This window comes from Ambystoma mexicanum, chromosome 2q (genome assembly GCF_040938575.1).
Source record: "Ambystoma mexicanum isolate Mex_15411 chromosome 2q, UKY_AmexF1_1, whole genome shotgun sequence".
In the NCBI taxonomy this organism is placed as follows: Eukaryota; Metazoa; Chordata; class Amphibia; order Caudata; family Ambystomatidae; genus Ambystoma; species Ambystoma mexicanum.
In genome coordinates, this window is record NC_090924.1 from 118,302,862 (window position 1) to 118,329,870 (window position 27,009).

General features: G+C 45.1%; 2 protein-coding genes across 3 annotated transcripts in view; one reads left to right on the plus strand and one right to left on the minus strand.

The window, feature by feature from the left end:
- Positions 1 to 6,238, plus strand: part of CCDC78 (coiled-coil domain containing 78) — a 455,951-nt gene extending 449,713 nt beyond the window's left edge. Inside the window, exons 20-21 of the mRNA XM_069647004.1 lie at positions 3,841 to 3,941; positions 4,043 to 6,238. Coding sequence (XP_069503105.1) covers positions 3,841 to 3,941; positions 4,043 to 4,169 — 228 coding nt within the window. The 3' untranslated portion in view covers positions 4,170 to 6,238. The remainder of the gene's footprint in view (positions 1 to 3,840; positions 3,942 to 4,042) is intronic.
- The window catches only part of ANTKMT (adenine nucleotide translocase lysine methyltransferase), a 603,385-nt gene that overhangs the window by 237,586 nt on the left and 338,790 nt on the right, over positions 1 to 27,009 (minus strand). The gene's annotated exons all lie outside the window — the stretch shown is intronic.

The following is a 27,009-nucleotide window of genomic DNA, read 5'->3' on the forward strand; positions in this document are numbered from 1 at the left end:
GGATTGACGGTAGAATTTTATCAATCGTTTGGTGAGGTGTTAGCACCGCGTTTGTGTGCATTGTATAACTGTTTCTTGAAGGAGGGGAGGTTGTGTGATTCAAGGAAGGAAGCAATCATCACGGTGGTCCCGAAACCGGGAAAGGATGTAACTAAGTGTAATAACTATCGACCAATCTCCTTACTTAATGTGGATCTAAAGATTTTTACGAAAATACTGACGGTGAGACTTAAAAAATATATGGGTGATTTAGTGAAGCGTTCTCAGGCAGGTTTCATGGAGAGAAGGTGTGGTTATGATAATATTCGAACGCTGTTAGATATTTTATGTTTACCGGACTCGGAGATTAAGGAAATTTTGTTGATTTTTTTTAGACGCCGAAAAGGCCTTTGATAGGGTGAATTGGGGTTTTCTGAATTATACACTGTCAAAGTTGGGTTTTGGTCCTTTTTTTATTAGAGCTGTTCAAGCTCTTCAGAATGACATATCGGCAAAGGTGTGGGTGAATGGGGGATTTTCTGCGTCGTTTTCGGTGTGTAGAGGCACTCGCCAAGGTTGCCCCTTGTCGCCGCTGTTATTTAATTTGGTATTAGAGCCCTTGTTAGCGTATATACGTCAAATGATATGTATCAAGGGGTTTGGAGTCGGAGAGGGGAAGTAAAGGCTCTGGCTTATGCGGATGATGTGGTGATCATTTTGAATGACCCTGTTGTTGGGGGCCAGGTGTTATGGGGGATCTTTGAGGAGATAAGTAGGTTATCCGGATATCGGATCAATTGGGATAAGTCAGTGATATTTCCGGGGAGGGTTTCGTCTTATTGTGAACAGCTGTTGGGATGGGACTGTAGATGGGAATACTCTAGTGTGAAGTATCTAGGTGTTTATATTACTCGGGATTTGGGAAAGTTGGTGAGTTTTAATGTTAATAAAATCATTGAAGTTATTAGGCGGGATATTATGAGGTGGGGTCGTGTTACTGTGACTCTTTGGGGCAAAGTTAATGCTATTAAAATGATTTTATTGCCAAAGGTACTCTATGTTGGTCAATCTCTGCCTTTACGTTTTACAAAGGGAATATTGGCACGTATTGATAGGTTATTCCAGGATTTTTTGTGGGGGTTTGGAAAGAGCCAGAATTCCCAGGTACATTATGGTCAGAAGTGTTAAAGATGGGGGATTTGGGTATCCTATCTTGAGAAATTATTGTAATGGCTTCTTGTTGAAAAAAGTGTCTAGTTACAATGGGGTGGATATGAACCGGGTGCCGTGGTGGGTGCTAATTGAGAAACAGCGGTTTTTGCCTTATGATATTAGATGTTTATTTTCTTTTGGAAAGTTACCTAAGAGGGTACAGTGTTTGAGATCGGTGTTGGCCACTAAAGAGGCGTTGTCATCGTGGATTGTTGGTACTGGTCAGGGACTATATCTTTATGAAGAAGCTTCACTTTGGCATAATCCTGGTTTGATGCTTGATAATAAGGTACTGTCTTGGAAGAGTTGGATTCAGAGAGGAGTTCTAACTATTGGTGATGTGTGGAATGAAGCTGGGGTAGTGCCTTTTGAGAGTTTAACCGAGAAATTTGGTTTGAGGAATAGGGAATTGGGGAGGTATCAGGTTTTGGCAGCTTTACTTTTAGAGCAGAGGGAGATGTTGGAAGATCCTTTTTTGAAGAAACCGGAGAATTTTGATATTTTGGAGATGGGTTTTTTAAGAGTGTCTACATTTATGCAGTTTATGTTACCGGATAGGCAATGGCTGGATTTGTGGGAAAAATTGAGGTCGTGGACAGAGGAGTTGGGCAGGGAACTTGCATTGAAAGAATGGGATAAGATTTGGAGTGTGCCGACGACAGCCAAAGTGGATTTGCAACTATGCTACATACATCAAAGAATAATGGGCAGAATTTATTGGACTCCAGCGCGTATGTGCAAGTTGGGTTTAGCCAATGATGCGTTGTGTTGGGGTTGTGGGAAGGAGCAGGGTATACTTCTACACATGTTATGGTATTGTGAAAGGGTGGTGAACTTTTGGAAGAGTTGACCAGATCTGGAACATTGTCTACCCACGCAACCCCATAGCGGTTATATTTCTGTCATATGGTGGTGGGCGTAGTGTGAGTTGGGTGACATTGTGTGGAGTGCGTAAAGTTTTGTTAGTGGCAGCTAAACAGGTGTTGAAGGTCTGGAAGACACGGAAAAAGCCAACGATGGAAGAGTGGATTTTGGATGTTAGAGCTTTATCACGGCTTGAAAAGACAATGTTTCGTAAACTGGACAAGGCTGACCTTTATGATGAAATGTGGGAGGGATTTAATGACCTTTATGGTTTGGACTAAGCTAAGCTATGGGGTGGAATATAATGGTTTGATTTCAAATACTATACGTAGGAGGGTGGGGGGATTTGTGTTGTTTATGTGGTTTTATGTAGTCCTGTTTGTCTGTTGTTGCTTGTTTAGGTGTATTTGGTTTGTTTTACTGATTCAATTTGCTGATTTTTCATGGTGGGATATAGGGGTATGTGATGAAACTCTGTAGTATTATTTCCCACTATTGTATGTTTTGCAATTCTGTGACTTTCGATGATGCTACTGTTGTTGGTTGATTAATGTTGGAAATGAGAAATAAAGAGTTAAAAAAAAAGAATAAACCATGAGTTTGGGACATCCCACTCCTAACATCAGCAACCTTGGTTTCCTGAGGCCCCAATTCAACCTGAACTCTCCTGGTGACCCTAACATTGCAAGGTCATGTTTGGAAGACTTTATCTATTTTACAAGAAGCCACTAATTCTGCATTTTCTTTTCCATGCACTGCAAACAAATAAAGACATTTAACTTAAATATTGTGTGGACATATACTTATATAACTTTTTTTTTATCATTAAATTGTTTTTTATATTGCACTTTGTGCCAGAGACCAGCATCTAAGTGCTGGACCATATAAGGGAGCGGGGTGGTAAATGCTACGCTAAGCAAATGCTTAGCGTAGCATTTACCACCCTGATCCCCTCCTAGGAGTGCTGCTAGGCTGAGTGACAACATCAACCAACAGGGTTACCCTCAGGATGAGCTAGAGGGTAACCCTGTTGCCCAGTTGTGAGTTGACTCCTCTCATACTTTAAACAGACGACTCTTTCCAACACTCACCCAACACGCAACTCATCTCCAGTGCATGGACTCTTCCACTCCTCCGTTCCATTGATAATGTTTATATATCCTACTTTTACATATGTGCTTACATGCCTGCTGTTATAAATATGTGATATGTGAGGAAAAATATTGACTGCTCTTCAGGCACATAGTTGACATCCATCGCCCTGAGGAAACGGGGAGAAACAGAATATTTTATTGCTGCCTTAGACATCTGTTATGCATCATAAAGATGCAGCCAACATTTCATTCAACAAGACACCATTCAAGAAGAAGCATACTGTTGCTATTAGCAGTTTTTTGTGTTGCATATGACTGACCAAGCGAGACCAAATATTGGGTCATCAATTTCTAGGTGACCCAAGGTCTGGTCATGCTTCATACAATCATTAAATAGGCAGATGGAATATCAGCATCCATATATTGCTTAGGACCTACACGCACCGCCATCTGCAACACCTGGAAATGCTAATAGTAGTGTTTACGCTTGAAAACCAATGTAGCCATCTCTTATGGTAGCAGCCAGTCTATGTTGTACATCTCTGTCAGTTCCCTTATTCCAAGTATCAGTTGTCACCTGGGTGTAACTGCAGTTTTCTGCCATCAGGGGTTTGTTCTCGAGGGGCTCATTCTGTTACGGCTGTTTTCACACTGTGTTACTCACCTATCCTCTTTATTTATCCCAACTAAGGAGGATCTTGAGAAGGAGCGAGGGCAGCTGATGACACGAGCCATTGTGGCCGAGGAGCAGCTCGCTGAGCTGCAGGAGTACGTGGACAAGCACCTGGCCAGGTTAGCTAGACTGTGGTGGTCTCAAGGAAATTGAAATCTGTGCTCTTGCAAACAAAGTATCAAACGTCCAGTACTAACCCCATTTGTCTCCCTCATTTCAGGTATAAACAGGAGATTCTTCGGCTGCGGAAGCTCTTGGGGAGCGAGGCACCCAGAGCCTTCAGTGCCGACACCATGCAGGCTCACCTACCTCATGAAGCCAAAAGGGTCACCAGCTATGAACTCTAGTGACTCTTTGCCAGAAAGGTGCATACATAGTGCCTTGCAGAACCTGACACGATGGACCCATAATGGAAGGACAATGCTTAATACCCCTTTGGTTGTTTTATGACATGGCACCTCCAAGCGATCAATTTGTCAGCCAGTGTGTGCCAGCACAGGAGATACCAGTGAACCTGTAAATCAGCACACAAGCGAACACACATTAAAGGGTGGTCCATCCTGCCAACTTTAGTGGATACCAAATCCCTTTCACTGTGCCAGCTAGGAAGATGCTTTGGCTGCTATGATGTTAGTTTGCAAGATCTTTGTGCAGCTGCAGATCCCCCCCTTGCAGGTACTCCTACTTGCAGCCATACCTAAAGAATCCAATTTAAAAATCACCTGCAGAAGACATTGTACGTTTCATCTTTTTTTATAATAAATGCATTTATTAGTTTTATAATTGGAAAGTTACAACATTGTAGAGAAACAAATTCCAATAGTTATTTTAAACCATTGAAACATAAAGGATCATTTTCAATTCAGATATCAATATGAATGGCGGACTCGAGAACATTAAGGAGGGCGCTGAGCAAACAATGCTGGTATTCTAAATAGCTTTAAACAAATTTAGGATGAATGTTCACTCTTATACGATTGCAAAATGGGGCACAAGTGAGGCATATATGCTCCGGCTAACGGTGTTCAGATGGTGAAGTCTCTTATAAGTCAATCGCTTCCAAGGTCTGCCAGATTTTATTGAAAAGCACTTTATTTAGGTGTGGGATTAAGCAGTTTCCACCCATTTGCCTTACTAAGGACTTCTATTATTAATACATGGCTTAATAAATAGTGTAACTAGAACATGTCAATGGATATGTACCAATGGATTATTTTTTGAAATCAAACAAAGATTGTGTAATAAGGACAGGGCATTCATTTCAAAGTATTTATTTTTACAAATGCACCACCAAATACTTTGTATATGGATTTGCTGCATATTTCCTTGGTTAAAAGCGTATCTTGTGTGGTTTCATTCTCGCAACAGCATGAGGCTGTTATTTTGGATTTGGGTGTTGATAAAACCATTCTAATGCACACTACGTTGCTGAAGAAAACATGGGAACAAGATTGGTACAAACTTTAAACTCTATTGCAAAGTGTGCCGCCTTCGAGGAATATACTGTATACCAAAAGAAATTGAGAGTTGTACTACTGTTTTTGTACAAATTAAACGAGTGTGGGAGCCCCTCCACCGAGAATGAACATGGGCCAAATACCATTCTATGGAATTTCATCCACTCAGGAGAGCTTACAACCACGTTTTAGCTCACTGCACCCTTCACAGAGGAGAAATATCCTTTTGCATAGCGGTCTGGTCCCACACACAAGGGCAGTCCAGCAGTAAAATGCTAGGTAATTCCCCTCTGACCAAAAGTACCATCAGCAACCCCAGACACGAATTTCGGCTTTGTTGGGCCTCCTCATTGAGGTAAAGCTTAGCCTCTCCAAAGTACAGTGAGCAAGGGGTCAACATCTGGATTACCCTGTGATACTTAGCGTGATGCCCCAAGTTTTACAAATTAAAAAAGAGAGTGGGAGCTACTCTACTGAAAATGAACATGGGTCAAATACCCAGCACGCAACGCTTTATTCTGAAAAGATATATTTTATTAAGATAGGAAAGTTGTAAGAAGTTTGTTAATAATACCACTTTATTTCTACAGATCCCTTTTGGGACAGACATATGTCAGGGGTATAACATTGATTATAATATTATTACTTTGTAACACACTTAATCCCAGAGACCAGTTTCTAAGCCCGTGCCTGGGATTCAAACCTGTGTTGCTATGTGTTATCTTGTTCCAAGCAAGACGCGTTGCCCCTGAGCTATCCTCCCAGCCTTAATTCAATTTGTTATTAAGCGTCATGAATTGCTAGGTGGAAACCCTTATTTGATTAATTGAGAATTTTCAATGTAATTGATTTGTTTGGAAATTCATATGTTGTACTAATGGATTTTTTACATTTTGGTTTAACATTGTGTAAAGTTTAGTTGATAAACCAGATCACAATAAATTAATAAATAGCATGTATTTATTTAGACCTTTATGCAGTGCTTGCCCTACAGAGAGGATCTCGGAGTGCTTTACAACTGTTTGAAGGGAGGAGGTGAAAGGAAGTTAACATTTTTCAGAGTAGGATATGAAGATCATGTTAGACCAAACTATAATGGATGAAGAGGTTTGGCTGAATTTGGAGGTTTTGAGGATTCTTTGAAAGGCGGTGAAGGAAGGGGTGGGCTTGGGGGCGCCAGTGAGTGAAGGCCTGTTTATGTGCAACCAGCTTACTTGCAGTGTGGCAAATGTAGGACATTATGATTGGTTTGTCCAATGTTTGTGAATGTGATGAGCTTAAGTTTATTTTGGAGTCTGGAAGGGTCTTGGAGTGGATGGCTTTGTAGATGATGCAGAGACTTTAAGGAATCGCCATCTGGCAAGTGTCTCAAAGCCCTGTTGTTTTTTATTTGTATTAATTACTAAAATAACGCAGTTAATTCCATCTGAGAGAGGGTGATCCACTAGCCAGATCCTCCTTTCATAAGCTGCATGCCAAAAGAATAGAGGCCTAAGCCTCCTTATCTGCTGCACCTGCTCTCCAGTGGCACAGAGCAGGCTCGGGTGTCACAGGTACCCTTTTGTCAGCTGCTGAGACAGCCAAGTTGCTTCAACGAAGAGGCAACTTTTAAAATCTGCAGCTCTGTTACCAAAACCACATAGTCATGAGGAATGACTATTCTGGTGGCTGGTTAATCTCTGGTGGCTGGTTAATCTTTAAACATAAAGCCATACCTGAGTTTAGGGTATGATGGATAGTAATTCACATAACTATAAGAAGCTACATCTGATTTATATTATACATGTATCAGCACTGTGAGACCAAGCCAGCTGTGGGAGGATTGTGTGTATACTGGTCAGACAGCCTGAAACCTGCCTGCAGGGCAAGTGACTGAAAGACTATACCTCTCCTTTGATCGTTTATGTGGTCTATTAATACCGCGCTCCAGAAGGACAGTTTCCCAGCAGGAGCTGTCCTGGGAAAGAAGAATCAAAGTGCACACCAGACTCTAAAGCACTAGCTTCAGACCAGGATGTTGCATACCAAAGTGCCTTTGATGCTATGCGTCTGAGAAGGGGTCAGGGTTAGTGTAAAGAGGATCTCAGGATAAGTGGGTAAGGGTTCCGCCATCCAGTTTCTCTCTGTACCCCTCCTTCCTACGCTGTTCACTTCCTTTAGTACACAGCACTTTGGGTATGATGCAAGACGCAAAGAGCACTTGTCTCAAGGACAGGAATTGGAGTCCCTTAAAGCAGGCTTGCTTTTGTCAAATTATCTGCGTCGACTTATTCCTACAAAAGAAGGGGCCTCCCACTTTTTCTTTGATTCACATTTGAACCTTCCAGGCAGAAGGTGTCACAAAGTCTCCCCCCCCCTTCTCACCTGAGACCGATCCTTGCTGGACTCCGTGGGCAGTGTCTTCTTGCGGACAGACCTGGACTTGAATAAGGCTGAGCGAGTCTCTTCTGACTCCAGCGTGCGTTTAAGATTCCGGGATGCAGCAATCTGGGGATCCGGGAAACGAAGAAGACGTGCTGATGGCGCACGAGTCCAGGAAGCAAGAGGAAAGGGAAAGGGACAAGGAATGGAAGTAGAAAAGCTAGGAACCAGGAAAGCAATACAGCGAACTACAGAGCACACGTATGATCGCTACTTGGCAATAGCATTGAGACCCGCAGAACCACAGGGGAGCGGTCTATTAGTAGAATACGTTACGTCCAACGTATAGACCGCGGAAGGTGTGTCAAGCTGGACGGCCATGTTGGGAGTGTCAGGGAATGCAAGGCCCGTTGCGGTAAGGACCAGGAAGACCAAAAGGGGCGCGTCCTGTGGGTCATGACAGCATGCCTCCTCCGAAAACCTGTTCCTCCAGGTTTGCCTGGGGGTATGAGGTGGTATCTTCTGAGCAGTCGAGGGGTATTCAGATTAGGAAGTGGTTCCCAAGTTCTTTCACTGGGGGGATATCCTTTCCATTCAACCATGTATTGAAGCTGACCCCGTTTATACCCGGAGTCGCATATCCGGGACACTTCATATTCCAGTTGATTGTCCACCACCACAGGAGTGGGTCTGCAAGATTTCCGGGAGCATTGAATGTAAGGTTTAATAAGGAGGTGTGAAAAACTGGGTGAATCTTTTTCCAGGATTCTGGTAGCTTGAGCCGGTATGAGACTGGGTTTATAATTTCCTTGATGGAAAACGGACCATAATACCGAGGGGCCAATTTGTTTGGCCGTAAATGTCTGGGTAGTAATTTCGAGGACAACCAGACTTGATCTCCAGCTGAATAAGAAGGCCTGGGTCTTCTTTTGGAATCCGCATATCTCTTGGTCTGTGTTCTGGCCTTCTCTAAGTGCTCTTTGGTCTCCTTATGTATGTTGATGAGTGTTTCAATCCAGGAGTCGACAGTAGGTACCGGTGTGGGTTGTGGAAGAACAGAGGGCTGTAACGCTCACCTGGTTCCCACGGAGGCGCGGGCGTGGTCTGGACGGCAGTGGCCTCTTCGAAGGAGATGTTCAGCACCCTGAAGATGGAGTGGGCTGGGTTCCTAAATCCGGCTTGTCTGGCTCGGATGAATACCCTTCTGTGAGCGAAAAGGAAGGGTTAATACTCTGCGGGTTTTGTGTTGATCTCCCGTTCCCCTTTTCACCCTCCTTGCAACCCTTCTGTAATTCCCTGTGGAGACTCACCTTAGGGATTGAAAAGGCGAGCTCTCCATCCTGCTTCTGATGCAGGGGCGCGTTGGGATCCAGTTACATCACTGGATAGTAAGTTCGAGTTCCCTTGTCTGTTCCGGTAAGTACCGTAAATGTTTATGGCAAGCTTGAATCTAAACTGTTCCTCTTCTCTTTTTCAGGTAATGGAAGACTCCGGGCTTAGGGCGGTTTCCGACGAAAACCTGATTTCAGGTGAGTTTTGGTGTAGGCCTACTACTGTCTTTTCCTGTCTCTTTTTCCTTAGGGGCCGGAGTTCGAGAATGCCGAAGAAATGGAGCCGGTACAAAGCAGAAGCTGAGTCCGACCTGTAAGCAGGTAAGTTTAAAATAGTTTGTTTGCTACGGTTCTTGCATTCACTAATGTGTTGTTTGCTTTTTCCCCATAGGGGCCGGGGTGCTGAAATGCCCAAGGAATGGCATTGACCCGAAGGTAAGAAGAATTAGCTTGGCGGGTAAGTGCTTCTTGGTTATCTTCTCCTTCTCACCTTGCTTTCTTCTCTTCGTCTCCCAGTAGGTGCTGGAATGCTGCAGGAGATCCAGATGGGCGTCGCAGAGCCGAAGGCGCCACGTGCAGGTAAGAGAAATGCACCGAGATGTATGCGACGCGGTGAGTATTTAAAATGATGTCTTTTTGCAGGAACGTTGGCGCGCTGAATCCGGAATGCAGCTTTAACAGGTAAGGTTTGTTTTCACCTGTTTCTTCTTCCCTTTTCTATCCTTAGGTGTTTCCAGGATGCTGGCAGGTGTGGTCGAGGACTGGAGCAGGAGCAGGCACGGTGAGCGTCCAGCTGCTATGAGCAGAACAACGCGAAGCGTGGTTTGCTGTCTGGGCGTGGCTTAAATAGCCTTTCAAGTAGTCCCAGGTATGTATCCTGCCACCAGCCACACCCGTGTGGTTAAGTAGTTCCTTTTTCATCTGGAAGTTGTAGAATGATCTGCCAGGTAAGGAAATTGCAGCATGGTCTGCCAGGTAAGTTTGCACCTAACACTATTCCTTCCATATCTTGTATGAGCCTGGTGCCGATGGTGCCAGGACTGTTATCCCCTATGAGCCTGACGCAAACGGCGCCAGGACTGAGTCCAAAGAGCCCCTATCTGGGGTGGCTGGGACTTCCCTAGTATACATGTTGCCTGCCTCTGAGGGTGCCGGGCCCTGTCTGGCTCCTTGGAGGTAGGCATCATGACACTACCTCCCCCAAGGCCCCTCCCAAGGATGTACTGTCCGGAGGCTTTGGTTTGTGTGGAAACTTACGATGAAATTTTTGTATTAGACGAGGTGCATGTATATGATCGCTTGGTTCCCAAGATCTCTCCTGAGGTCCATATCCTTTCCAATCAATTAGGTAAAAAACCTTTGACTTGGACATCTTAGAATCTAATATGTCTTTAACTTCGAATTCCAGTTCCCCATCTACTGGGATTGGTTCTGGTGGCTTGAGTAGCCTGGTTCCGGGTTGTACAGGTTTCAACAGTGATACGTGGAAAACCGGATGGATTCGCATGTTGGAGGGCAGATCGAGTTTGAAGGCTACCGGGTTGATTACAGCCTTGATTGGATAAGGCCCTATATATCTTGGGTTAAAAGTTTGCAGGCCTTTAAGTGGTAGATGTCTAGTCGCCAGCCACACTTGATCTCCAACTTGGTAAGGAGGTACTTTGCTCCGATGTAAGTCAGCATTTTCCTTATATTTGTCCTTGGCCTGCTGTAAATGAGTCTTGGCTTCTTTGAAGGCTCGGGTTATGGTGGCATGTAAGTTATCCATGGCGGGCATTTCAAGGTCTTGAGGTGGTTCAAGATCCAAAGTTCTGGGATGGTGGCCAAATAAGGTATAAAAAGGAGTCTGGCCAATTCCTGCATGCACAGAATTGTTGTACGCGTATTCAGCAATCCATAAAATGTCTTCCAATTATATTCTGATTGATGCAACATGCACCGTAAGTACTGTTCCAATGTCTGGTTTGTTCTCTCGGTTTGGCCGTCGGTCTGAGGATGGTGGCTGGTAGATAAACGCACATCAACTTGTGCCATTTGGCAACATCTCTTCCAGAACCGAGAAATAAACTGGCTTCCCTGATCGGAGATTAATATGGATGGAAAACCATGTAGACGAACAACGTTCTCAAGAAATTCCTTGGCTAAGGTGGAGGCTGAAGCCAGCCCTTTCAAGGGAATAAAATGGGCCATCTTGGAGAAGAGGTCTACAATTACCAGTATAGTATTAAATCCATGACAAGGAGGTAGGTCAGTTATAAAATCCAGCGATAAAGTGTGCCAAGGTGCCGGTGGGATGTCCAGAGGTCGTAACAGACCGGCTGGTTTTTGCTTTTGACTTTTATTTTGGGCGCACACTGCGCATGTCATCACAAAAGATTTTATATCCTTTCGCCAGGAGGGCCACCAGAAATGCCTTTTAATTTTTTCTTCAGTCTTAGCGATGCCCGGGTGTCCTTCCATTAGTGTCTCCTGATGATGGGCAATAACGAGATCTTGCAAATCCTTTTGAGGCAAGAACAGTCGCCCCTGGAAATAAGGTAAATCGTTATTAATTGAAAATATGGGATCTTCCAGGCTCCATTCTTGCAAGGCTGCAGCGTCGAAAAGCAATTTAACTCTAGTTTGAATATCCTCTAGGGTTTGTGAGGAGATCACCCCCAAAATTCTCTGTTCGGGAATAATCGGAACTGGATCTAGAGTTGGGGTAGAATCGCCCATTCCTATTCGAGATAGTGCGTCCGCCTTGCCATTCTTGCAGCCGACGCGATAGGTGATCACAAAGTCAAATTCTGCAAAGAACAGGGCCTAACGGAGTTGGCGTGAGGATTGAGCTTTGGCCGTTTTTAAGTATTGCAAATTCCTGTGGTCTGTAATTACGGTAACAGTATGTCTTGCGCCGAGAAGGTAATGATGCCAAGCCTTGAAAGCTGACTTGATAGCTAATAGTTCTTTATCTGTGATTGCGTAGTTAACTTCTGGAGCTGAGAATTTTCTGGACCAAAAGGCCACAGGATGCAGTTGGTTCGAGAATGGGTCCCTCTGTGATAGAACCGCTCCCATGGCTAAACTAGATGCGTCAGTTTCCACAACGTAAAGGAGATCTGGACAGGGATGTTTTAACACAGGTGCGGAGGTGAATTTAGTTTTTAGTTCCTGAAATGCTTGTTCTGCTTCCGTAGTCCATTCGAAGCGTTTGTTTTTCCGTAAGAGGGCTGTGATGGGTTGAACCACTCGAGAAAACTCCGGGATAAACCTTCGATAGAAATTGGCAAAACCAAGCATGCTCTGAACCCCTTTCACAGAACTAGGGGATGGCCATTTGAGGATCGCGTCCACTTTCCGTGAGTCCATTCGAATTCCCTTTGGCGTTAGGACGAAACCAAGAAACTCAACCTCCGTGACGTGAAAAATGCACTTTTCGAGCTTTGCAAATAGTTTGTGCTGGCGTAGTTTCTCCAGGACGGCCTTAACATGTTTTCGGTGATCAGATTCCGAGGAAGAGTACACTAGGATGTCGTCAATATATATGATGACACAAACATCTATGAGTTCTCGAAAGATGTCATTCATAAAATACTGGAAGGCAGCAGGTGCGTTGCACAACCTGAAGGGCATCACTTGGTATTCAAAGAGTCCGTATTTGGTGCGGAAGGCCGTTTTCCATTCATCGCCTTCTCTGACGCGCACCAGATGGTAAGCCCCTCTTAAATCCAGCTTGGTAAAGATGCAGGCATCTTTCACCTGGTCGAGGAGTTCAGGGATCAGAGGCAGGGGGTAACGATTCTTAACCGTTATCTGATTTAAGGCGCAATAGTCAATACATGTTCTAAGGTCGCCTTCCTTTTTCGGCACGAAGAACAAAGTTGAAGAAGCCGGTGACTTTGAACGGCGAATAAGCCCATTGGCAAGATACTGATCCAAATACTGGCGTAAATGAAGATTCTCTGGTTCGGTAAGGGCATAAATCCTACTACAAGGTGGTTGAGCATTGGGTACCAGATCAATTTGACAATCGTATGGCCGGTGAGGTGGTAAGGTGTTGGCCTGTTCTTTTTGAAAAACGTCCTGAAAGTCCTGATACTCAAGTGGTAGTTGTGCTGACACAGAGGTTACTGAGGCTAGACCCACTTGTGGATTTCCGGAATAACAAGTTTGTCTGCAGTTAGGAAAGGTGATACTCTTTGCTCGCCAGTCAATTCGAGGATTATGTGCTTCTAACCAAGGGATCCCCAAGATTACCTGAAATTGTGGAGCCTTGATTACGTCGAACACCATGGTTTCCCTATGACCATCTTGGCCAACCAGTGTCATTTCTGTGGTAGAATGTGTTACCGGCCCAGAGGCAATTTCGGTCCCATCAACCGTGGTAATGACATCTTTGGTGATTTTTGGTCGGAGAGGGAGACCAATCCTGGAAGCCAATTCAAGATCAACATAGTTCCCAATAGCCCCACTGTCGAGATTTTTGGCCTTTATGCCATGTAATCGTTAAGGCTGCTTTGGATCCACGAGGGTCATTGGCATGATGAAATGCGAGGTCGAAGAGTTTGTCTTCACGCTCGGCAAGCGGACCTCTACGCTTGTCGGGCTTGATCGTTTCCCGAATCAGATTTTGGAAGGTTTTGGTCTGTGGCTCCAACCACCTTCTTGGGTGGTTTTACCGGGCAATTTTGTAGAAAGTGTCCAGACTCTCCGCAATAGAGACATAACTGGTTTTGCCGTCTTCTTTCTCGTTCTTTCTGCGTTAGGGGTCCTTTTACTCCCCCAATTTGCATTGGCTCAGAAGTGTCGGTACCCTTGGGGTTTGCGTGGGTTTTTACCAAAGCCCGAGTTTCAAATCTAGTCCGATCAGTCTTTCTATTCTGGAGTCTATGATCAAGTTGGATCACTAAATCAATGTATTCCTCACAGAGTTGGGGTGGATTCACAATTTGAGCCAGAACGTCTTTTAGCTCTCCACGAAGTCCTCGATGAAACAAGATGATTCTTTTATTCTCAGGCCACCCAGTTTCCACGATCAGTCTGTTAAATGTGGCGATATAAGATAGGAGGTCTTGGTTCCCTTGACGCAAAGACAGAAGTTCGTTATCCAAGGCCTCAACCTGGGCGTGCCGGGCAAATAATCCCTCCATACTAGCCTGGAAGCGTTGAAAGTCACGAAGGATAGGATTGTCTTGATTTACCAATGGAATAGACCAATCGGCTGCACAGCCGCTGAGATACGATAAAACAAAAGCCACCCTAGTTTGGTCATTAGGGAAGGCCCCAGGTCTACATAAAAAGTGTAAACGACATTGGTTCATGAAAACAGGGTATTTCTTGGGGTCCCCCGCAAAACGTTCAGGTGGGGCCAAAGGCATGTTTCCCGGCAGGTTAATTTGCACCGGGTTAGTGGAAGCCATAGGAGTGGACTCTCTCCCGGAAGCAGGTAATGGCGTTTGTCCAGCCTGATTCTGCAAAAGCTGTTTAGCCAGGTCATCGGTTCGTTCTTTGGACAAGATCAGTTCTCTTCGAAGAACGTTGGTTTAGTGGCAGGCGGCGTGAACTTCCGCCCGTAATTCCCCCAATAGTTGGGCCAGTTGGTCTGTTTCGGAAGTCTCCATGGCGCCTGGGTGGGTAATTGTGGGTAGGCTTCGCGTTATGTAACGCTCACCTGGTTCCCACGGAGGCGCGGGCGTGGTCTGGACGGCAGTGGCCTCTTCGAAGGAGATGTTCAGCACCCTGAAGATGGAGTGGGCTGGGTTCCCAAATCCGGCTTGTCTGGCTCGGATGAATACCCTTCTGTGAGCGAAAAGGAAGGGTTAATACTCTGCGGGTTTTGTGTTGATCTCCCGTTCCCCTTCTCACCCTCCTTGCAACCCTTCTGTTTTCCCTGTGGAGACTCACCTTAGGGATTGAAAAGGCGAGCTCTCCATCCTGCTTCTGATGCAGGGGCGCGTTGGGATCCAGTTACGTCACTGGATAGTAAGTTTGAGTTCGCTTGTCTGTTCCGGTAAGTACCGTAAATGTTTATGGCAAGCTTGAGTCTAAACTGTTCCTCTTCTCTTTTGCAGGTAATGGAAGACTCCGGGCTGAGGGCGGTTTCTGTCGAAAACCTGATTTCAGGTGAGTTTTGGTGTAGGCCCACTACTGTCTTTTCCTGTCTCTTTTTCCTTAGGGGCCGGAGTTCGAGAATGCCGAAGAAATGGAGCCGGTACGAAGCAGAACCTGAGTCCGACCTGTAAGCAGGTAAGTTTAAAATAGTTTGTTTGCTACGGTTCTTGCATTCACTAATGTGTTGTTTGCTTTTTCCCCATAGGGGCCGGGGTGCTGAAATGCCCAAGGAATGGCATCGACCCGAAGGTAAGAAGAATTAGCTTGGCGGGTAAGTGCTTCTTGGTTATCTTCCCCTTCTCACCTTGCTTTCTTCTCTTCGTCTCCCCGTAGGTGCTGGAATGCTGCAGGAGATCCGGATGGGCGTCGCAGAGCCGAAGGCGCCACGTGCAGGTAAGAGAAGTGCGCCGAGATGTATGCGACGCGGTGAGTATTTAAAATGATGTCTTTTTGCAGGAACGTTGGCGCGCTAAATCCGGAATGCAGCTTTAACAGGTAAGGTTTGTTTTCACCTGTTTCTTCTTCCCTTTTCTATCCTTAGGTGTTTCCAGGATGCTGGCAGGCGTGGTCGAGGACTGGAGCAGGAGCAGGCACGGTGAGCGTCCAGCTGCTATGAGCAGAACAGCGCGAAGCGTGGTTTGCTGTTTGGGCGTGGCTTAAATAGCCTTTCAAGTAGTCCCAGGTATGTATCCTTCCACTGAAGGTATGTATCCTGCCACCAGCCACACCCGTGTGGTTAAGTAGTTCCTTTTTCTTCTGGAAGTTGTAGAATGATCTTCCAGGTACGGAAATTGCAGCATGGTCTGCCAGGTAAGTTTGCACCTAACACTATTCCTTCCATATCTTGTATGAGCCTGGCGCCGATGGTGCCAGGACTGTTATCCCTTATGAGCCTGCCGCCAACGGCACCAGGACTGAGTCCAAAGAGCCCCTATCTGGGGTGGCTGGGACTTCCCTAGTATACATGTTGCCTGCCTCTGAGTGTGCCGGGCCCTGTCTGGCTCCTTGGAGGTAGGCATCATGACAAGGGCAGAACTGATGGATGGAATCCTTGGCTGCAATAAAAGGGACTGGTCTTGCTGAATGATCGGAATTGTTATAGGCAAATTCAGCCACGGGTATCAGGAGCGACCATTCATCCTGAACCATAGTGGCAAAACATCGAAGATATTGTTCCAGAGTCTGATTAGCACGTTCTGTGGCCCCGTTGGTTTGAGGGTGATAACCTGATGAAAGAGCGCGTTGGATTCCTAATATTTGACAGAGGTGTTTCCAGAATTGTGAGACGTATTGAGGTCCTCGATCGGAAATTCTCTTGGAAGGAAGTCCATGAAGGCGGAATATGTGCTCCAGGAAGATTCCAGCCAGTTCAGATGAGGATGGTAACTTATTGAGGGTGTGAAATGAGCCATATGAGTGAACAAGTCAATGGTGACCACGATGGTGGTGTACCCTCTGGAAGGTGGTAATTCCACAATGAAGTCTGTAACGATAAATTCCCATGGCTTTGTTGGCAGTGCGGGTTGTAGCAGAAGACCCGCCGGCCTCTTGTTGCCATGTTTATTCTGACTACAGATTGCACAGGCTTGGACGTATAGTTGTACGTCAGTCTTCATTTTAGGCCACCAAAATTGTCTTTGTATGAGGTGTAGGGTGTTGGTGATGCCACGATGTCCGGAGTGAAGGGTATCATGACAGAGGTTTATTATTCTTTGTTGTAATTTTTGTGTCGGAATGAGCAGAGAGTTGTCCTTGAACAAATATCCTTCCTTGACTCTCAGGTTCCATTGATTCTTTCTTGAAATATTCTTCCAGAGTTCAGAGGATTGGGTTTGAACTCGGATTTCTTCCAGGATATTGACTGCTTGAGCTACAAAAATCGTGTGGGGAAACATCTTAGGATAGGCCTTATCTTCGGTAGTTTCATAGTCAGGCCGTCGAGATAAGGCGTCAGCAATCAAGTTTTGTGATCCAGGAACATGAGTGATGTGGAACTGGTACTGGGCAAAGAAGAAGGCCCAACGAGCCTGACGACTGTTCCGACACTCTAATGACTGTAGAATTTGAAGATTTCGGTGGTCCGTGTGGACCTGGACTGGATATCTAGCTCCCAGAAGTAGATGTTGCCACTCAGTGAAGGCTTGGCAGATGGCTAAAAGTTATTTTTCCAGGACGGAGCAGTGTGTCTCACTGGGAGTCAGGGTTTGTGAAAGGTAAGCAATGGGGTGTCCTAGTTTATCCTCAAAGTCTTGCTTCAACACCGCTCCAATGGCGTAGTTAGAGGTATCCGTTTCCACAAGGAATGGTCGATCAATGTCGGGTTGGGCCAGAATGGAGGCTTGAGTAAATCTTGTCTTCAAGAGTTGGAATGCCTTATCTTGCGGAATAGACCAGACAAAGGGGGTGTCTTTCTTCAGGAGAGCAACAATCGGTTGAACAATTTCAGAGAAGGTGGGTATAAACTTCCGGTAGAAATTGGCAAGCCCCAGGAAGGATTGAACTTGTTTCACGGACGTGGGAGCAGGCCAGGATAATCTAGCCTTTACCTTTGAAGGGTCCATGCCAATTCCCTCTGGAGTAAGGATAAATCCTAGGTAATGAACAGAAGCAACGTGAAACAGACATTTTTCGGGTTTGGCCAAGAGTTTATGTTCACAGAGTCGTTGTAGTACTGCCTCTACATGCTCTTCATGCTTTAGAAGGTCCTTGGAGTAGATCAAAATGTCGTCCAGGTAGACGATGACGAAGAGTAATAGCATGTCAGAGAACACCCTGTCCATAAAATGTTGAAAGACTGCTGGGGCATTAGCTAATCCAAAGGGCATGAGCAGATATTCAAAGTGACCAAAGGGTGTTCTGAATGCTGTTTTACATTCGTCTCCTTCCCGGATACGAATCAAATGATAGGCACCCCGGAGGTCCAGTTTTGTGAAAATCACAGCGCCTCTGACCGCTTCCAGGATATCTGAGATTAAGGGTAAAGGGTACCGGTCCTTGAGGGTGCATTGATTTAATCCACGATAATAGAGGCAGGGTCTGAGTTCCTTAGTGTCCTTCTTAGGAACAAAGAACAATGAAGCTCCGGCTGGAGAGTTTGAAGGTTTTATGGTGCCATTCTCAAGGTTGGTATCCAAGTATTCTCGGAGGGCCTTTTTCTCAGGTTCGGAAAGGATGAACATCCTGCCAAAAGGAATCACTGCTGAGGGATCCGTGTCTATGGCGCAATCTTCAGGCCTTTGAGGGGGTAAGGCCTGGACTATGGCAGTTGAGAACACATCAACAAATCCCTGAAAGGCCTTAGGAACCTGCACGATATTGGAAACCATGAGAGGTGCTTGATGGTCTATTGGTGGTTCTTTGGAAGGAGTCAAGGAGGGATCCAGGATAAGGAGGGATCCATGATTAGACAGTGAGACATACAAAACTCTGAGCCGAGGTATAGTGATCCTGCTGTCCAATTGATATACAGATTGTGTTTCTGTAACCAGGGCATGCCCAGTACCATGGGGTAATGAGCTGACTTAATAATGTCGAATCGAATCCGCTCTTGTTGGTGGTTAATTGAAAGCTGGATCTCTTTGGTCTGCAGGCTTATGGGCCCCGAAGTGAGGGGTCTTCCTTCGATCGCTTCCACCGGCTGCATGATGCTTCGTGTTTCGTATGGGATGTGGTGAATAAAAACCCAATCTTGATCAATGAATATTCCCATAGCCCCGCAGTCTACCAAGGCCAAAACAGGATAGGTCTTATTCCCGGAGGTTGATAGGAAGGCCTGTAGTATCACTAGATTGTTTTGTCCAGGAGAGTTCAAGGATGGAATTGATGTGGAGCAAACATCTCTCTCCCGAAGCCCTGCTCCATCTAGGATTGGGAGTTGGCGTTTCCCGAACGAGGAGGAGGGGCCAGAGGGCATTCTCTAACCAAGTGTTTGTCTGAGGCACAATACATGCACAACCCCATATTAATCCTTCTCATCCTTTCTTGCGGGGATATGGGTCCACGGAAGGCTCCTATCTGCATGGGTTCTGGTTCGGTGACTGATCCTGGGTTTGTGTCAGATTTGGAGGTACTCTCAAAGGACACCTTCGGAGGGTTTCCTCTAGATTTTTTCTTCTCTGCCTTCCTTTCCTGGATGCAAAAGTCTGTTTGCATGCAAGGTCCATAAGAGCCTGGAATGAGTTTGGTCGTGCCACTCTGGCTAACTCATCTTTAATCTCCTCATTTAGTCCTCTCTTAAAAAGGGTAAAACTTGCCTCCGGAGACCAATCGGCTTCCTTGACCAATTGCTTGAAGCAGGTTACATACGTGAGCACATCCTGGGATCCCTCCTGAAAGTCTAAGAGGCGCTCCTGGGCACTGAAGACCTGCTGTGGGAGATCAAACATGGTCTTTAGGGCCCGTATGAAACCATCGTAGTGATCTAGGAGAGCGTCGCCAGAGTTAACTAGGGGTGTAGCCCAGGTTAAAGCATTTCCGGAAAGGTGAGAGATTATGAAACCCACCTTAGACCTGGGAGTGGAGAAGTAATAGGGCTTAAATGTAAAGTGAACCAAACATGAGTCCAGGAATCCACGAAGGGTTTTTGCCGACCCATCGTATTTGTCAACAATGCCGTCCAGTAACACACTTTCTTTTGCGGCTGAATCACGGGATAGAACTAATTGCTTGAGAGCAGCGTTTTCCGCCTTTAAATTCTGCACCTCGGTGGTTAATTCTTGCATACCTCGCATCAGGTCCTGGACGGCCGTTTGCATGTCGACTTCGAGTGCGGTCGGTAGGCGTCTCAAACTGTCACGGAGTTCCTCTCTTCTCACCTGAGACCGATCCTTGCTGGACTCGGTGGGCGGTGTCTTCTTGCGGACAGACCTGGACTTGAATGAGGCTGAGCGAGTCTCTTCCAACTCCAGCGTGCGTTTAAGATTCCGGGATGCAGCAATCCGGGAAACGAAGAAGACGTGCTGATGGCGCACGAGTCCAGGAAGCAAGAGAAAAGGGAAAGGGTCAAGGAATGGAAGTTGAAAAGCTAGGAACCAGGAAAGCAATACAGCTAACTACGGAGCACACGTCTGATCGCTACTTGGCAATAGCATTGAGACGCGCGGGGGTACAGTCTATTAGTAGAATACGTTAGGTCCAACGTATAGACCGCGGAAGGCGTGTCATGCTGGACGGCCATGTTGGGAGTGTCGGGGAATGCAAGGCCCATTGTGATAAGGACCAGGAAGACCAAAAGGGGCGCGTCCTGTGGGTCATGACAGAAGGAAGAATTCACATGGACCTCTTTTGCAAGAGTTGATTTTCCAAAGCCCTCTGCCAGTGAGGGGAAGATTGAGTGCCCAAGGCAGAGGCATGGTCTGCTCCCTAAACATCCCCAGGGCACATTGGGGGTAACTTGCAGGAGCAAGATCTTCCTTTCTGCCAGCTACAAAGGTACCCAGGACCTCAATGGAGTTGAATGACTCCTGCCAGGGTTTTCCAGCCTCTCCATGTTTAAGAGATCAAGAACAAGGATCTATCTTGTCCCAGAGGCGTGTATTGGGAGTCACAGTAACCTGAGAGCCAGAATGGCCAGAATCCCTGTGTTCCACCATCAAACCACTTTGAGGCGTCTTTCAAACATGTACAACACAGTTTAACAAACAGGTCGTTCCAGGGCTGCCTTGAGCACTCGCTTGATTTTCAAGCTGCTGTACCGCACATTCGAACCAGTTCGCCACCGCACCAGACCAGCCGTGCACGTCATTGCCCCGGCTCGAATAGAAACTCATGGCTGTACCTGCCATGTTAGAACCACTTTTCCAACTGCCAGCCTCTTCATCGCCCATCCAAATCGACAGTCGAAGCATCTCTGGGGGCCTTATCGAAGTACAACCCTTGAACGCTGCATTGAGCTACCCAACTCGAACTGCGCATCTAGTCGCCAGCATCTTCGCTGTCAAACTGACTCGATCTGACCCTGCTGGCCCTCACAAGTCGCACTTCTTCTATCCCCTATTTGAACCACAGCCAACTTCAGCCCGACCCCCAGCTCGACAGCTACTTCTTGTCTGGGATGCTGTGAAACCGCCAGGAACAGCGTAAAGGCATATTGATTGCTACCGGCCCCCCAGTCCATCTTTGTGCCACAGAGACGGATAAAGTCTCATTTAATCCCTTTTTCGCAAAAGAACATATCCTTTTATTAACATTGTCGTTTTTGATTGCATTGCATTTCACCCAGCTGCATCTTTGCAAATTCTGTATTCTTTCCAAAGGGGTGGGGTTTTTTGTGTATTGTTTTTCTATTTAGTTATTATTATAGATGGTGTATAAAGTATACATATATATATTTTTCTAAACTTTATGATTTTCAAATGTACAGTAACACAGAATAAAGAACAAAATTGAGTACGATGTAGTTCTCTGCCAGGCAATGCAAATCGCGACATAAAATGCAGTGAGAACAAGAAGTAAATTAGGTTTATAGTGATTGTTTCGACAGCCATTGAGCCTCGCAATTAAAAAATAATAAATTCATTATTTCTTTTTTGCCGGTAAAATTGCATTAGTTATTTCTCAATTTGTTATAATAACATGTAACCACATAAAGACTTTCACGCCATTGCAAAGCAACAATCATGAAATCCCACAGAACTCCGGAAACCTCAGAGGGAGCGAGAAAGACCCCCAAGCAACTGAAAACAACCAGGTCTTCTGATTACTGCGGTGGGCCATTGCTGCACAGAGGTCACGCAGGAGATGGTACTGTCAAGAGTTTAGGAAAATGATTGGGCACCAGAAATATGGGCTAATTTACGACAATTTTTAGTCAGTTGCTATTCTTTTTAATTTCTTTCAAAGTAGCCGAAAGCTGTTTCCTGCAATCAGATGGTTCTTCTCCAGGTGGATATGGTTCGGTTGGGTGTTCCACAGTTTTGTGGCCAGAACCAAAAAAGAGGATCCTCCTTGCCGTGTTTTGTTGAAGTTGGGGACTAATACTGGTGCAGCATTGCTTGAACTAAGTGTTCTGGGAGGAGCGTAGTGTTGAAATGTACTTCTGAAGGAGGTGGGGCCCCCACCGTGGTATGAATGATGCGCAATCCAAAATGTTTTGAAATTAACCCTTTTTTATGGGCAGCCTGTGTAGAGTATGTAATGCGGGAGTGATATGTACAAGATAGAGGCTGTTTGCATAGTCTAGTTTGACTAGTATTAGAGAAATTATGGCCATGGCCCTATGGGTGAATGTTAAGTATTGTAGGAAGAGGCGTAGCATGTGTAGCTGGGAGAAACAGCTTCTGATGATAGCTTGGCCTGTGGATCAGGAGTGAGGGTGTTTTACATTTTCGCTTCTTAGTATGGTTGACGGGTTTGGGCAGGGGCCATCTCATCAGGCCAAGAGGTTTTGGTGGCGTTAGAACCTAGAGGATTACAGAGCATCACCTCCTGCTTTGCTAGGGTTGAGTTGTAGTCTGTTTGCTGTCATCAATGCATCCACCTGTGCAAAGTAGTTTTTAATGTCTGGGCAGTTTGGTGATGGTTGGTTCACAAATTTGTACATTTGTGAGTCATCTGCGTAGTTGCAGCAGGAGATACCAGATGTATTGAGAATTCTAGTAGGGGTGTCATGTAGATTTAGAAGAATAGAGGTGAAAGTGTGGATCTTTGGGGTGCACCGCAGGGAAGTGGGCGAGGCTGGGAATTATTACTCTGCAAGTTTTCATCCGCATTGTTTTTAAGTATATCCCAGATGGCGCACAGAGCCGATTCTGTACTCCTAATAAATCCAAACCCGTGCTGTGCCTCATTCAGGATTCGGTTTGTTTTAATACAATCCTGGAATAGACAATGTTTACCTTTTTTCCAGATGTTTCCTGATGAAAGACATGTTTGAGGGCTATAGCTGGCTGGGTCATATAGGTCAGCTGTGTGCTTTTTTGAGCAAAGGTCTGTTATATGCAGATTTCAACTGAGCGTGGTAATTGAGACGTTGAAGAGGGTTAGGAAGATGGCTGCTAAGTCTGGAGATTTCATGATTGATTTGTAAAGATTGGGGGGACATGGACCCTCAGTAGATCCTGATGGATTGCATGAGTCAATGTTAGCTTGTAGATCCTCTGCAGACCGAAGGCGGAAAGACAGTGGAGAGGAGGTAGGGAGAGGTGTTGGGGTGGGGAGGGTGTTGTTGGTGGCGTGTTAGGCAGAAACCTGTGCAGTTCCCTTAGGGACCACTGCAAAAGTTTAAGACTACAGGTGTTCGCAGTAAACCCAATTGGTAGCAATCTGTACCACCCAGATTTACCTGGTAGCTGTGGCTGAGCAGTCAGACTTCTCTCAAGAAGAGTTAGACAGTATATAGAATATACAAAATAGGGCAGAAAATACAGTAGCACAAGCAAACACTGACCAGAGCTTTGGTATAAAAGTATATAATTATTTATTTAAAAACACACTTGTAAGAATTCACTGGCACTAATATGTCAAGCAAGTTCAAACAGTCACTATAAGTATATACACCTCCCTGATTAATTATTCGACAAGTCTTAGAGAAAACACACCACTCATTATCAAAACAGAGGTGAGCGCTTAACTAAGATGGCACTCCAATAATTTGTTTAAAAAGGGAGAGAAAAGGCAGAATAGGGAAAACACACAGTACCAACACTTTTAGAAAACCACAACAAGTCAAAAAAGGCAGGGTCTACTGTAGAGCCAAAAGTTCATAGGCTAGGCCCACTCTTGGAGAGAGCAAGGGGGAATGTGCCCAAGATAACACAGTGGAAATGCACTTAAAAGTCTTTGTAGAAAGTTCAAAAGGAGGTGGGATCAATTCAGAAAAGTTAGTTAGCAGATCTGGAGGCCAACCCAGTTGGAAAGGCAAGGATTTACAGGACACCTTGTGCTTACCGTTGAAAGGGAGGCCAGGCGGACACAGTACCTTAAATGGTGGGAAAGCTCAAGCGGTGGCAGTTGTTCCTGGCAGCGGGTGCAAGTCGTGGCTTCGACCAGAGGAACAGGTGATCTCGACGTGGAGGAAGGCTGGAGGTCGTTGCACTGCCAGGGAAGAAACCAGCCGTGGAGTTTCCCGGTTAAAAGGTACGACCCTTTTATTCGCGGTAGTGGTGAAGCGTGGCTATCCGGCTGCCGGGGTGCTTGGCACGGGCGATTCGACCACGAGACGATCCAGGAAGGCGAAAAAGGCAAACTGGTTGGTCTCACCAGATCAATGGGAAGAAGACTCTCCTGGAAGAAGATCTCCTCTGTCCTCGGGGAAGTGGTGAGTTCGTACAGCAGGGCTCCACCGGTGGTGTCGTCGTTGTAGATGGCTCAGCTTCTCCCCTCTTCGGATTCTTTTAGGTCCTGTGGCGACTTCTGAAGTTCCAGTCCCCAAAGCCCTGCTTTTATGCAGAAAACCCCCATTCATCAGTCCTAGCTGTCACTCATACATGCTAAGTGGTGAGCCGGGCGGCTCACCACTATGCCAATCACACAAGAGTGCAACTTGAGTTGCCAAGGCAACTCAGTCCAGGGTGCCTAATCCCCCTCCCACACATCCTGTTGACCCCAGACAGAGTGGCACCATTTGGAGGGCTTTTGTGGAGAAGCCCGCCAAAAAGTGGAACAAAGGGCTTTACTTGGGTTAGAGTTTCAGAGGCGAACACAAACGCCATTTTAAAACTGAGTCCTGGCAAAAAGACCCAACCGGGGAATAAATATTAAATAAATAACCCGGCGGTATCTTTAACATTGCACCAAAAAGTGGTGCGTTTAAAATGAATGGGAAAATCCCATAGGAAATATTCCGGTGGAATATTTTGCGTGGTATCCACTGCCACCAGCCAGAAACTCGACAAGGGGGGACTGCACAGTGCCCCCTTGGAAAACAGACCCAGGTGCAATCGAATTACCCCTACCAGTACTTCCACAATATGATGGTTTGTACTGGTTCTGTTCACAATTTGAGGCTAGTAAAGTCAATGGTGACTTTACATGCCCTGGGAGACAGTAGTCAGTCCCAGGGTATGAAGTCTATGTTTGCGGGTCACTATGACACCCCTGTGTTACTGCACTGAGGGTGCTGTGTAACACACATACCAAAGACACATGAAGCCCTATGGAGTAAAAGACCCCTTAGCCCATAAAACACATACAAAGTCAAAAGGATATCTCAAAACATGTCTAGGAGTGGGAGAAAGAGAGTCTCATTCTTAGCAGGAGAAAAAAATAAACCCCAAAAAATCCAGCAAAGCTGCTGGGGGACTCGCTAGGTTTGGGAAATTAGCCTTAACAGAGAATTCTCCCTAACCCTGGCCTCCCCCCCCAGACTAAGGGACAGGAGGATTTTTTTTTTTAAATTAACAGACAAATGCGTTTTGCTTGTAGTTTTACAAAAAAGCAAACTTTTACAAAACTATGAAATTTTCATATATTAGTCATTAAAATTATTGAATGACAGACAATTAGATCATCAACCATTTCTTTACAACTTAAAATTTAGCATTGTTAATTCAGAAATTTACATTATATCTTTATGATTTATTACTTTGCGCCACAGGTTTAACTTTTAGGGTTAGAGTAGACATTCTCCTTTTCTAACGCATTTTCAATTTTACTCAGCAAGCGAGTTAACGAAATGACAAGTGCCATGCTCCCTCCATACATACAACTGTCCCATAAGGATGTTTTGGAGATATCAGTATCTTTCGGAGCAAATTTCCCCAATAGATTTTTTCTATCCTGTTAAAAAAAAATGCATTCAATAACAAGATGTTTCATGGTTTCATTGATGTCATAATCGCAAAAGCGACAGTATTGATTTGAAAAGACACCCTTATAGATACGCCACAAGTAGATTCTTTCAAGTGTATGATATTGATTTAATTTGAACCTTAAATATGCTCTCTGTATCTTACTTGATGGACATAACACCAAATACGACGATCTCATATCTCTACTACGTGGCCTTTTAGCATATTCCACATACAGATGATATGAATTGTTACAATCTAAGGTGTTTGACCAGTCCCGATCAAAAAGATTTCTTTTGACTTTAGGGAGTTTCATTACTAGGTCAGAAATAGTGCATTCAGAGTCTACGAGGATTAGATTCATTTGGTTAACAAACGCACACATGGATTTTAATTTAGACAGCACAACCAACCCATATAAGTCCTCATAAAGCGAATACTTTTGAGGTGCCATAATATCAGCATGGCGTGATAATTTTCTCCAAACCCATCTGGCTGCTAGAGATACTAGACCAAGTTCATGCCTAATTATAGAATTGGGAACTGATATAGATAGCCCCAAAACACTTTTCCACACACTGCCCTGAATTTGATTCAATATGGCCCCTACGTCATGAAGACATATATCTAACCCATACAAAAGGATCGGTTCCACTTTCAATAAATAGAAATCAATCAGTGGTTGCAACGAAAATTCACAGATTGTACTCAGCATGATCTTCATCATTGATACTAGTAGACGGACCTTCATCTTTAGATATTTCTGCCAAAATTTGAGAGAGTACTGGACATTTAGGGGATACCCCAGATATCGAATTGATTTTTCGCATTCGATATCAATGCCATTTAATTGCCACTTGTACGATTTAATTTTTCTAAAATTTCGGAATACCACAATTTGTGATTTTGAAGAATTGGGTAATAGATTATGAGAAGCTGCATATTTAGCAAATCGATTCAGTTTTAACTGTTGTCCACTAGGAGTGCGATCAAAAAGTAGGATATCATCTGCAAAACATAACCATGAAATTTTCAGTTCCCCTAGTTTCACAGGAAACATACCAGATTCTTTCCACAACATATCCATATCACAAAGGTATAAATCAAATAGAGTGGCAGCCATATTACAGCCTTGTTTAACTCCTGTCATAGTCAAAATAGGAGCAGTTAATGCGCCATCTCTGGTTACCCTAATTTGATATGTCGTGTGGTTGTGTA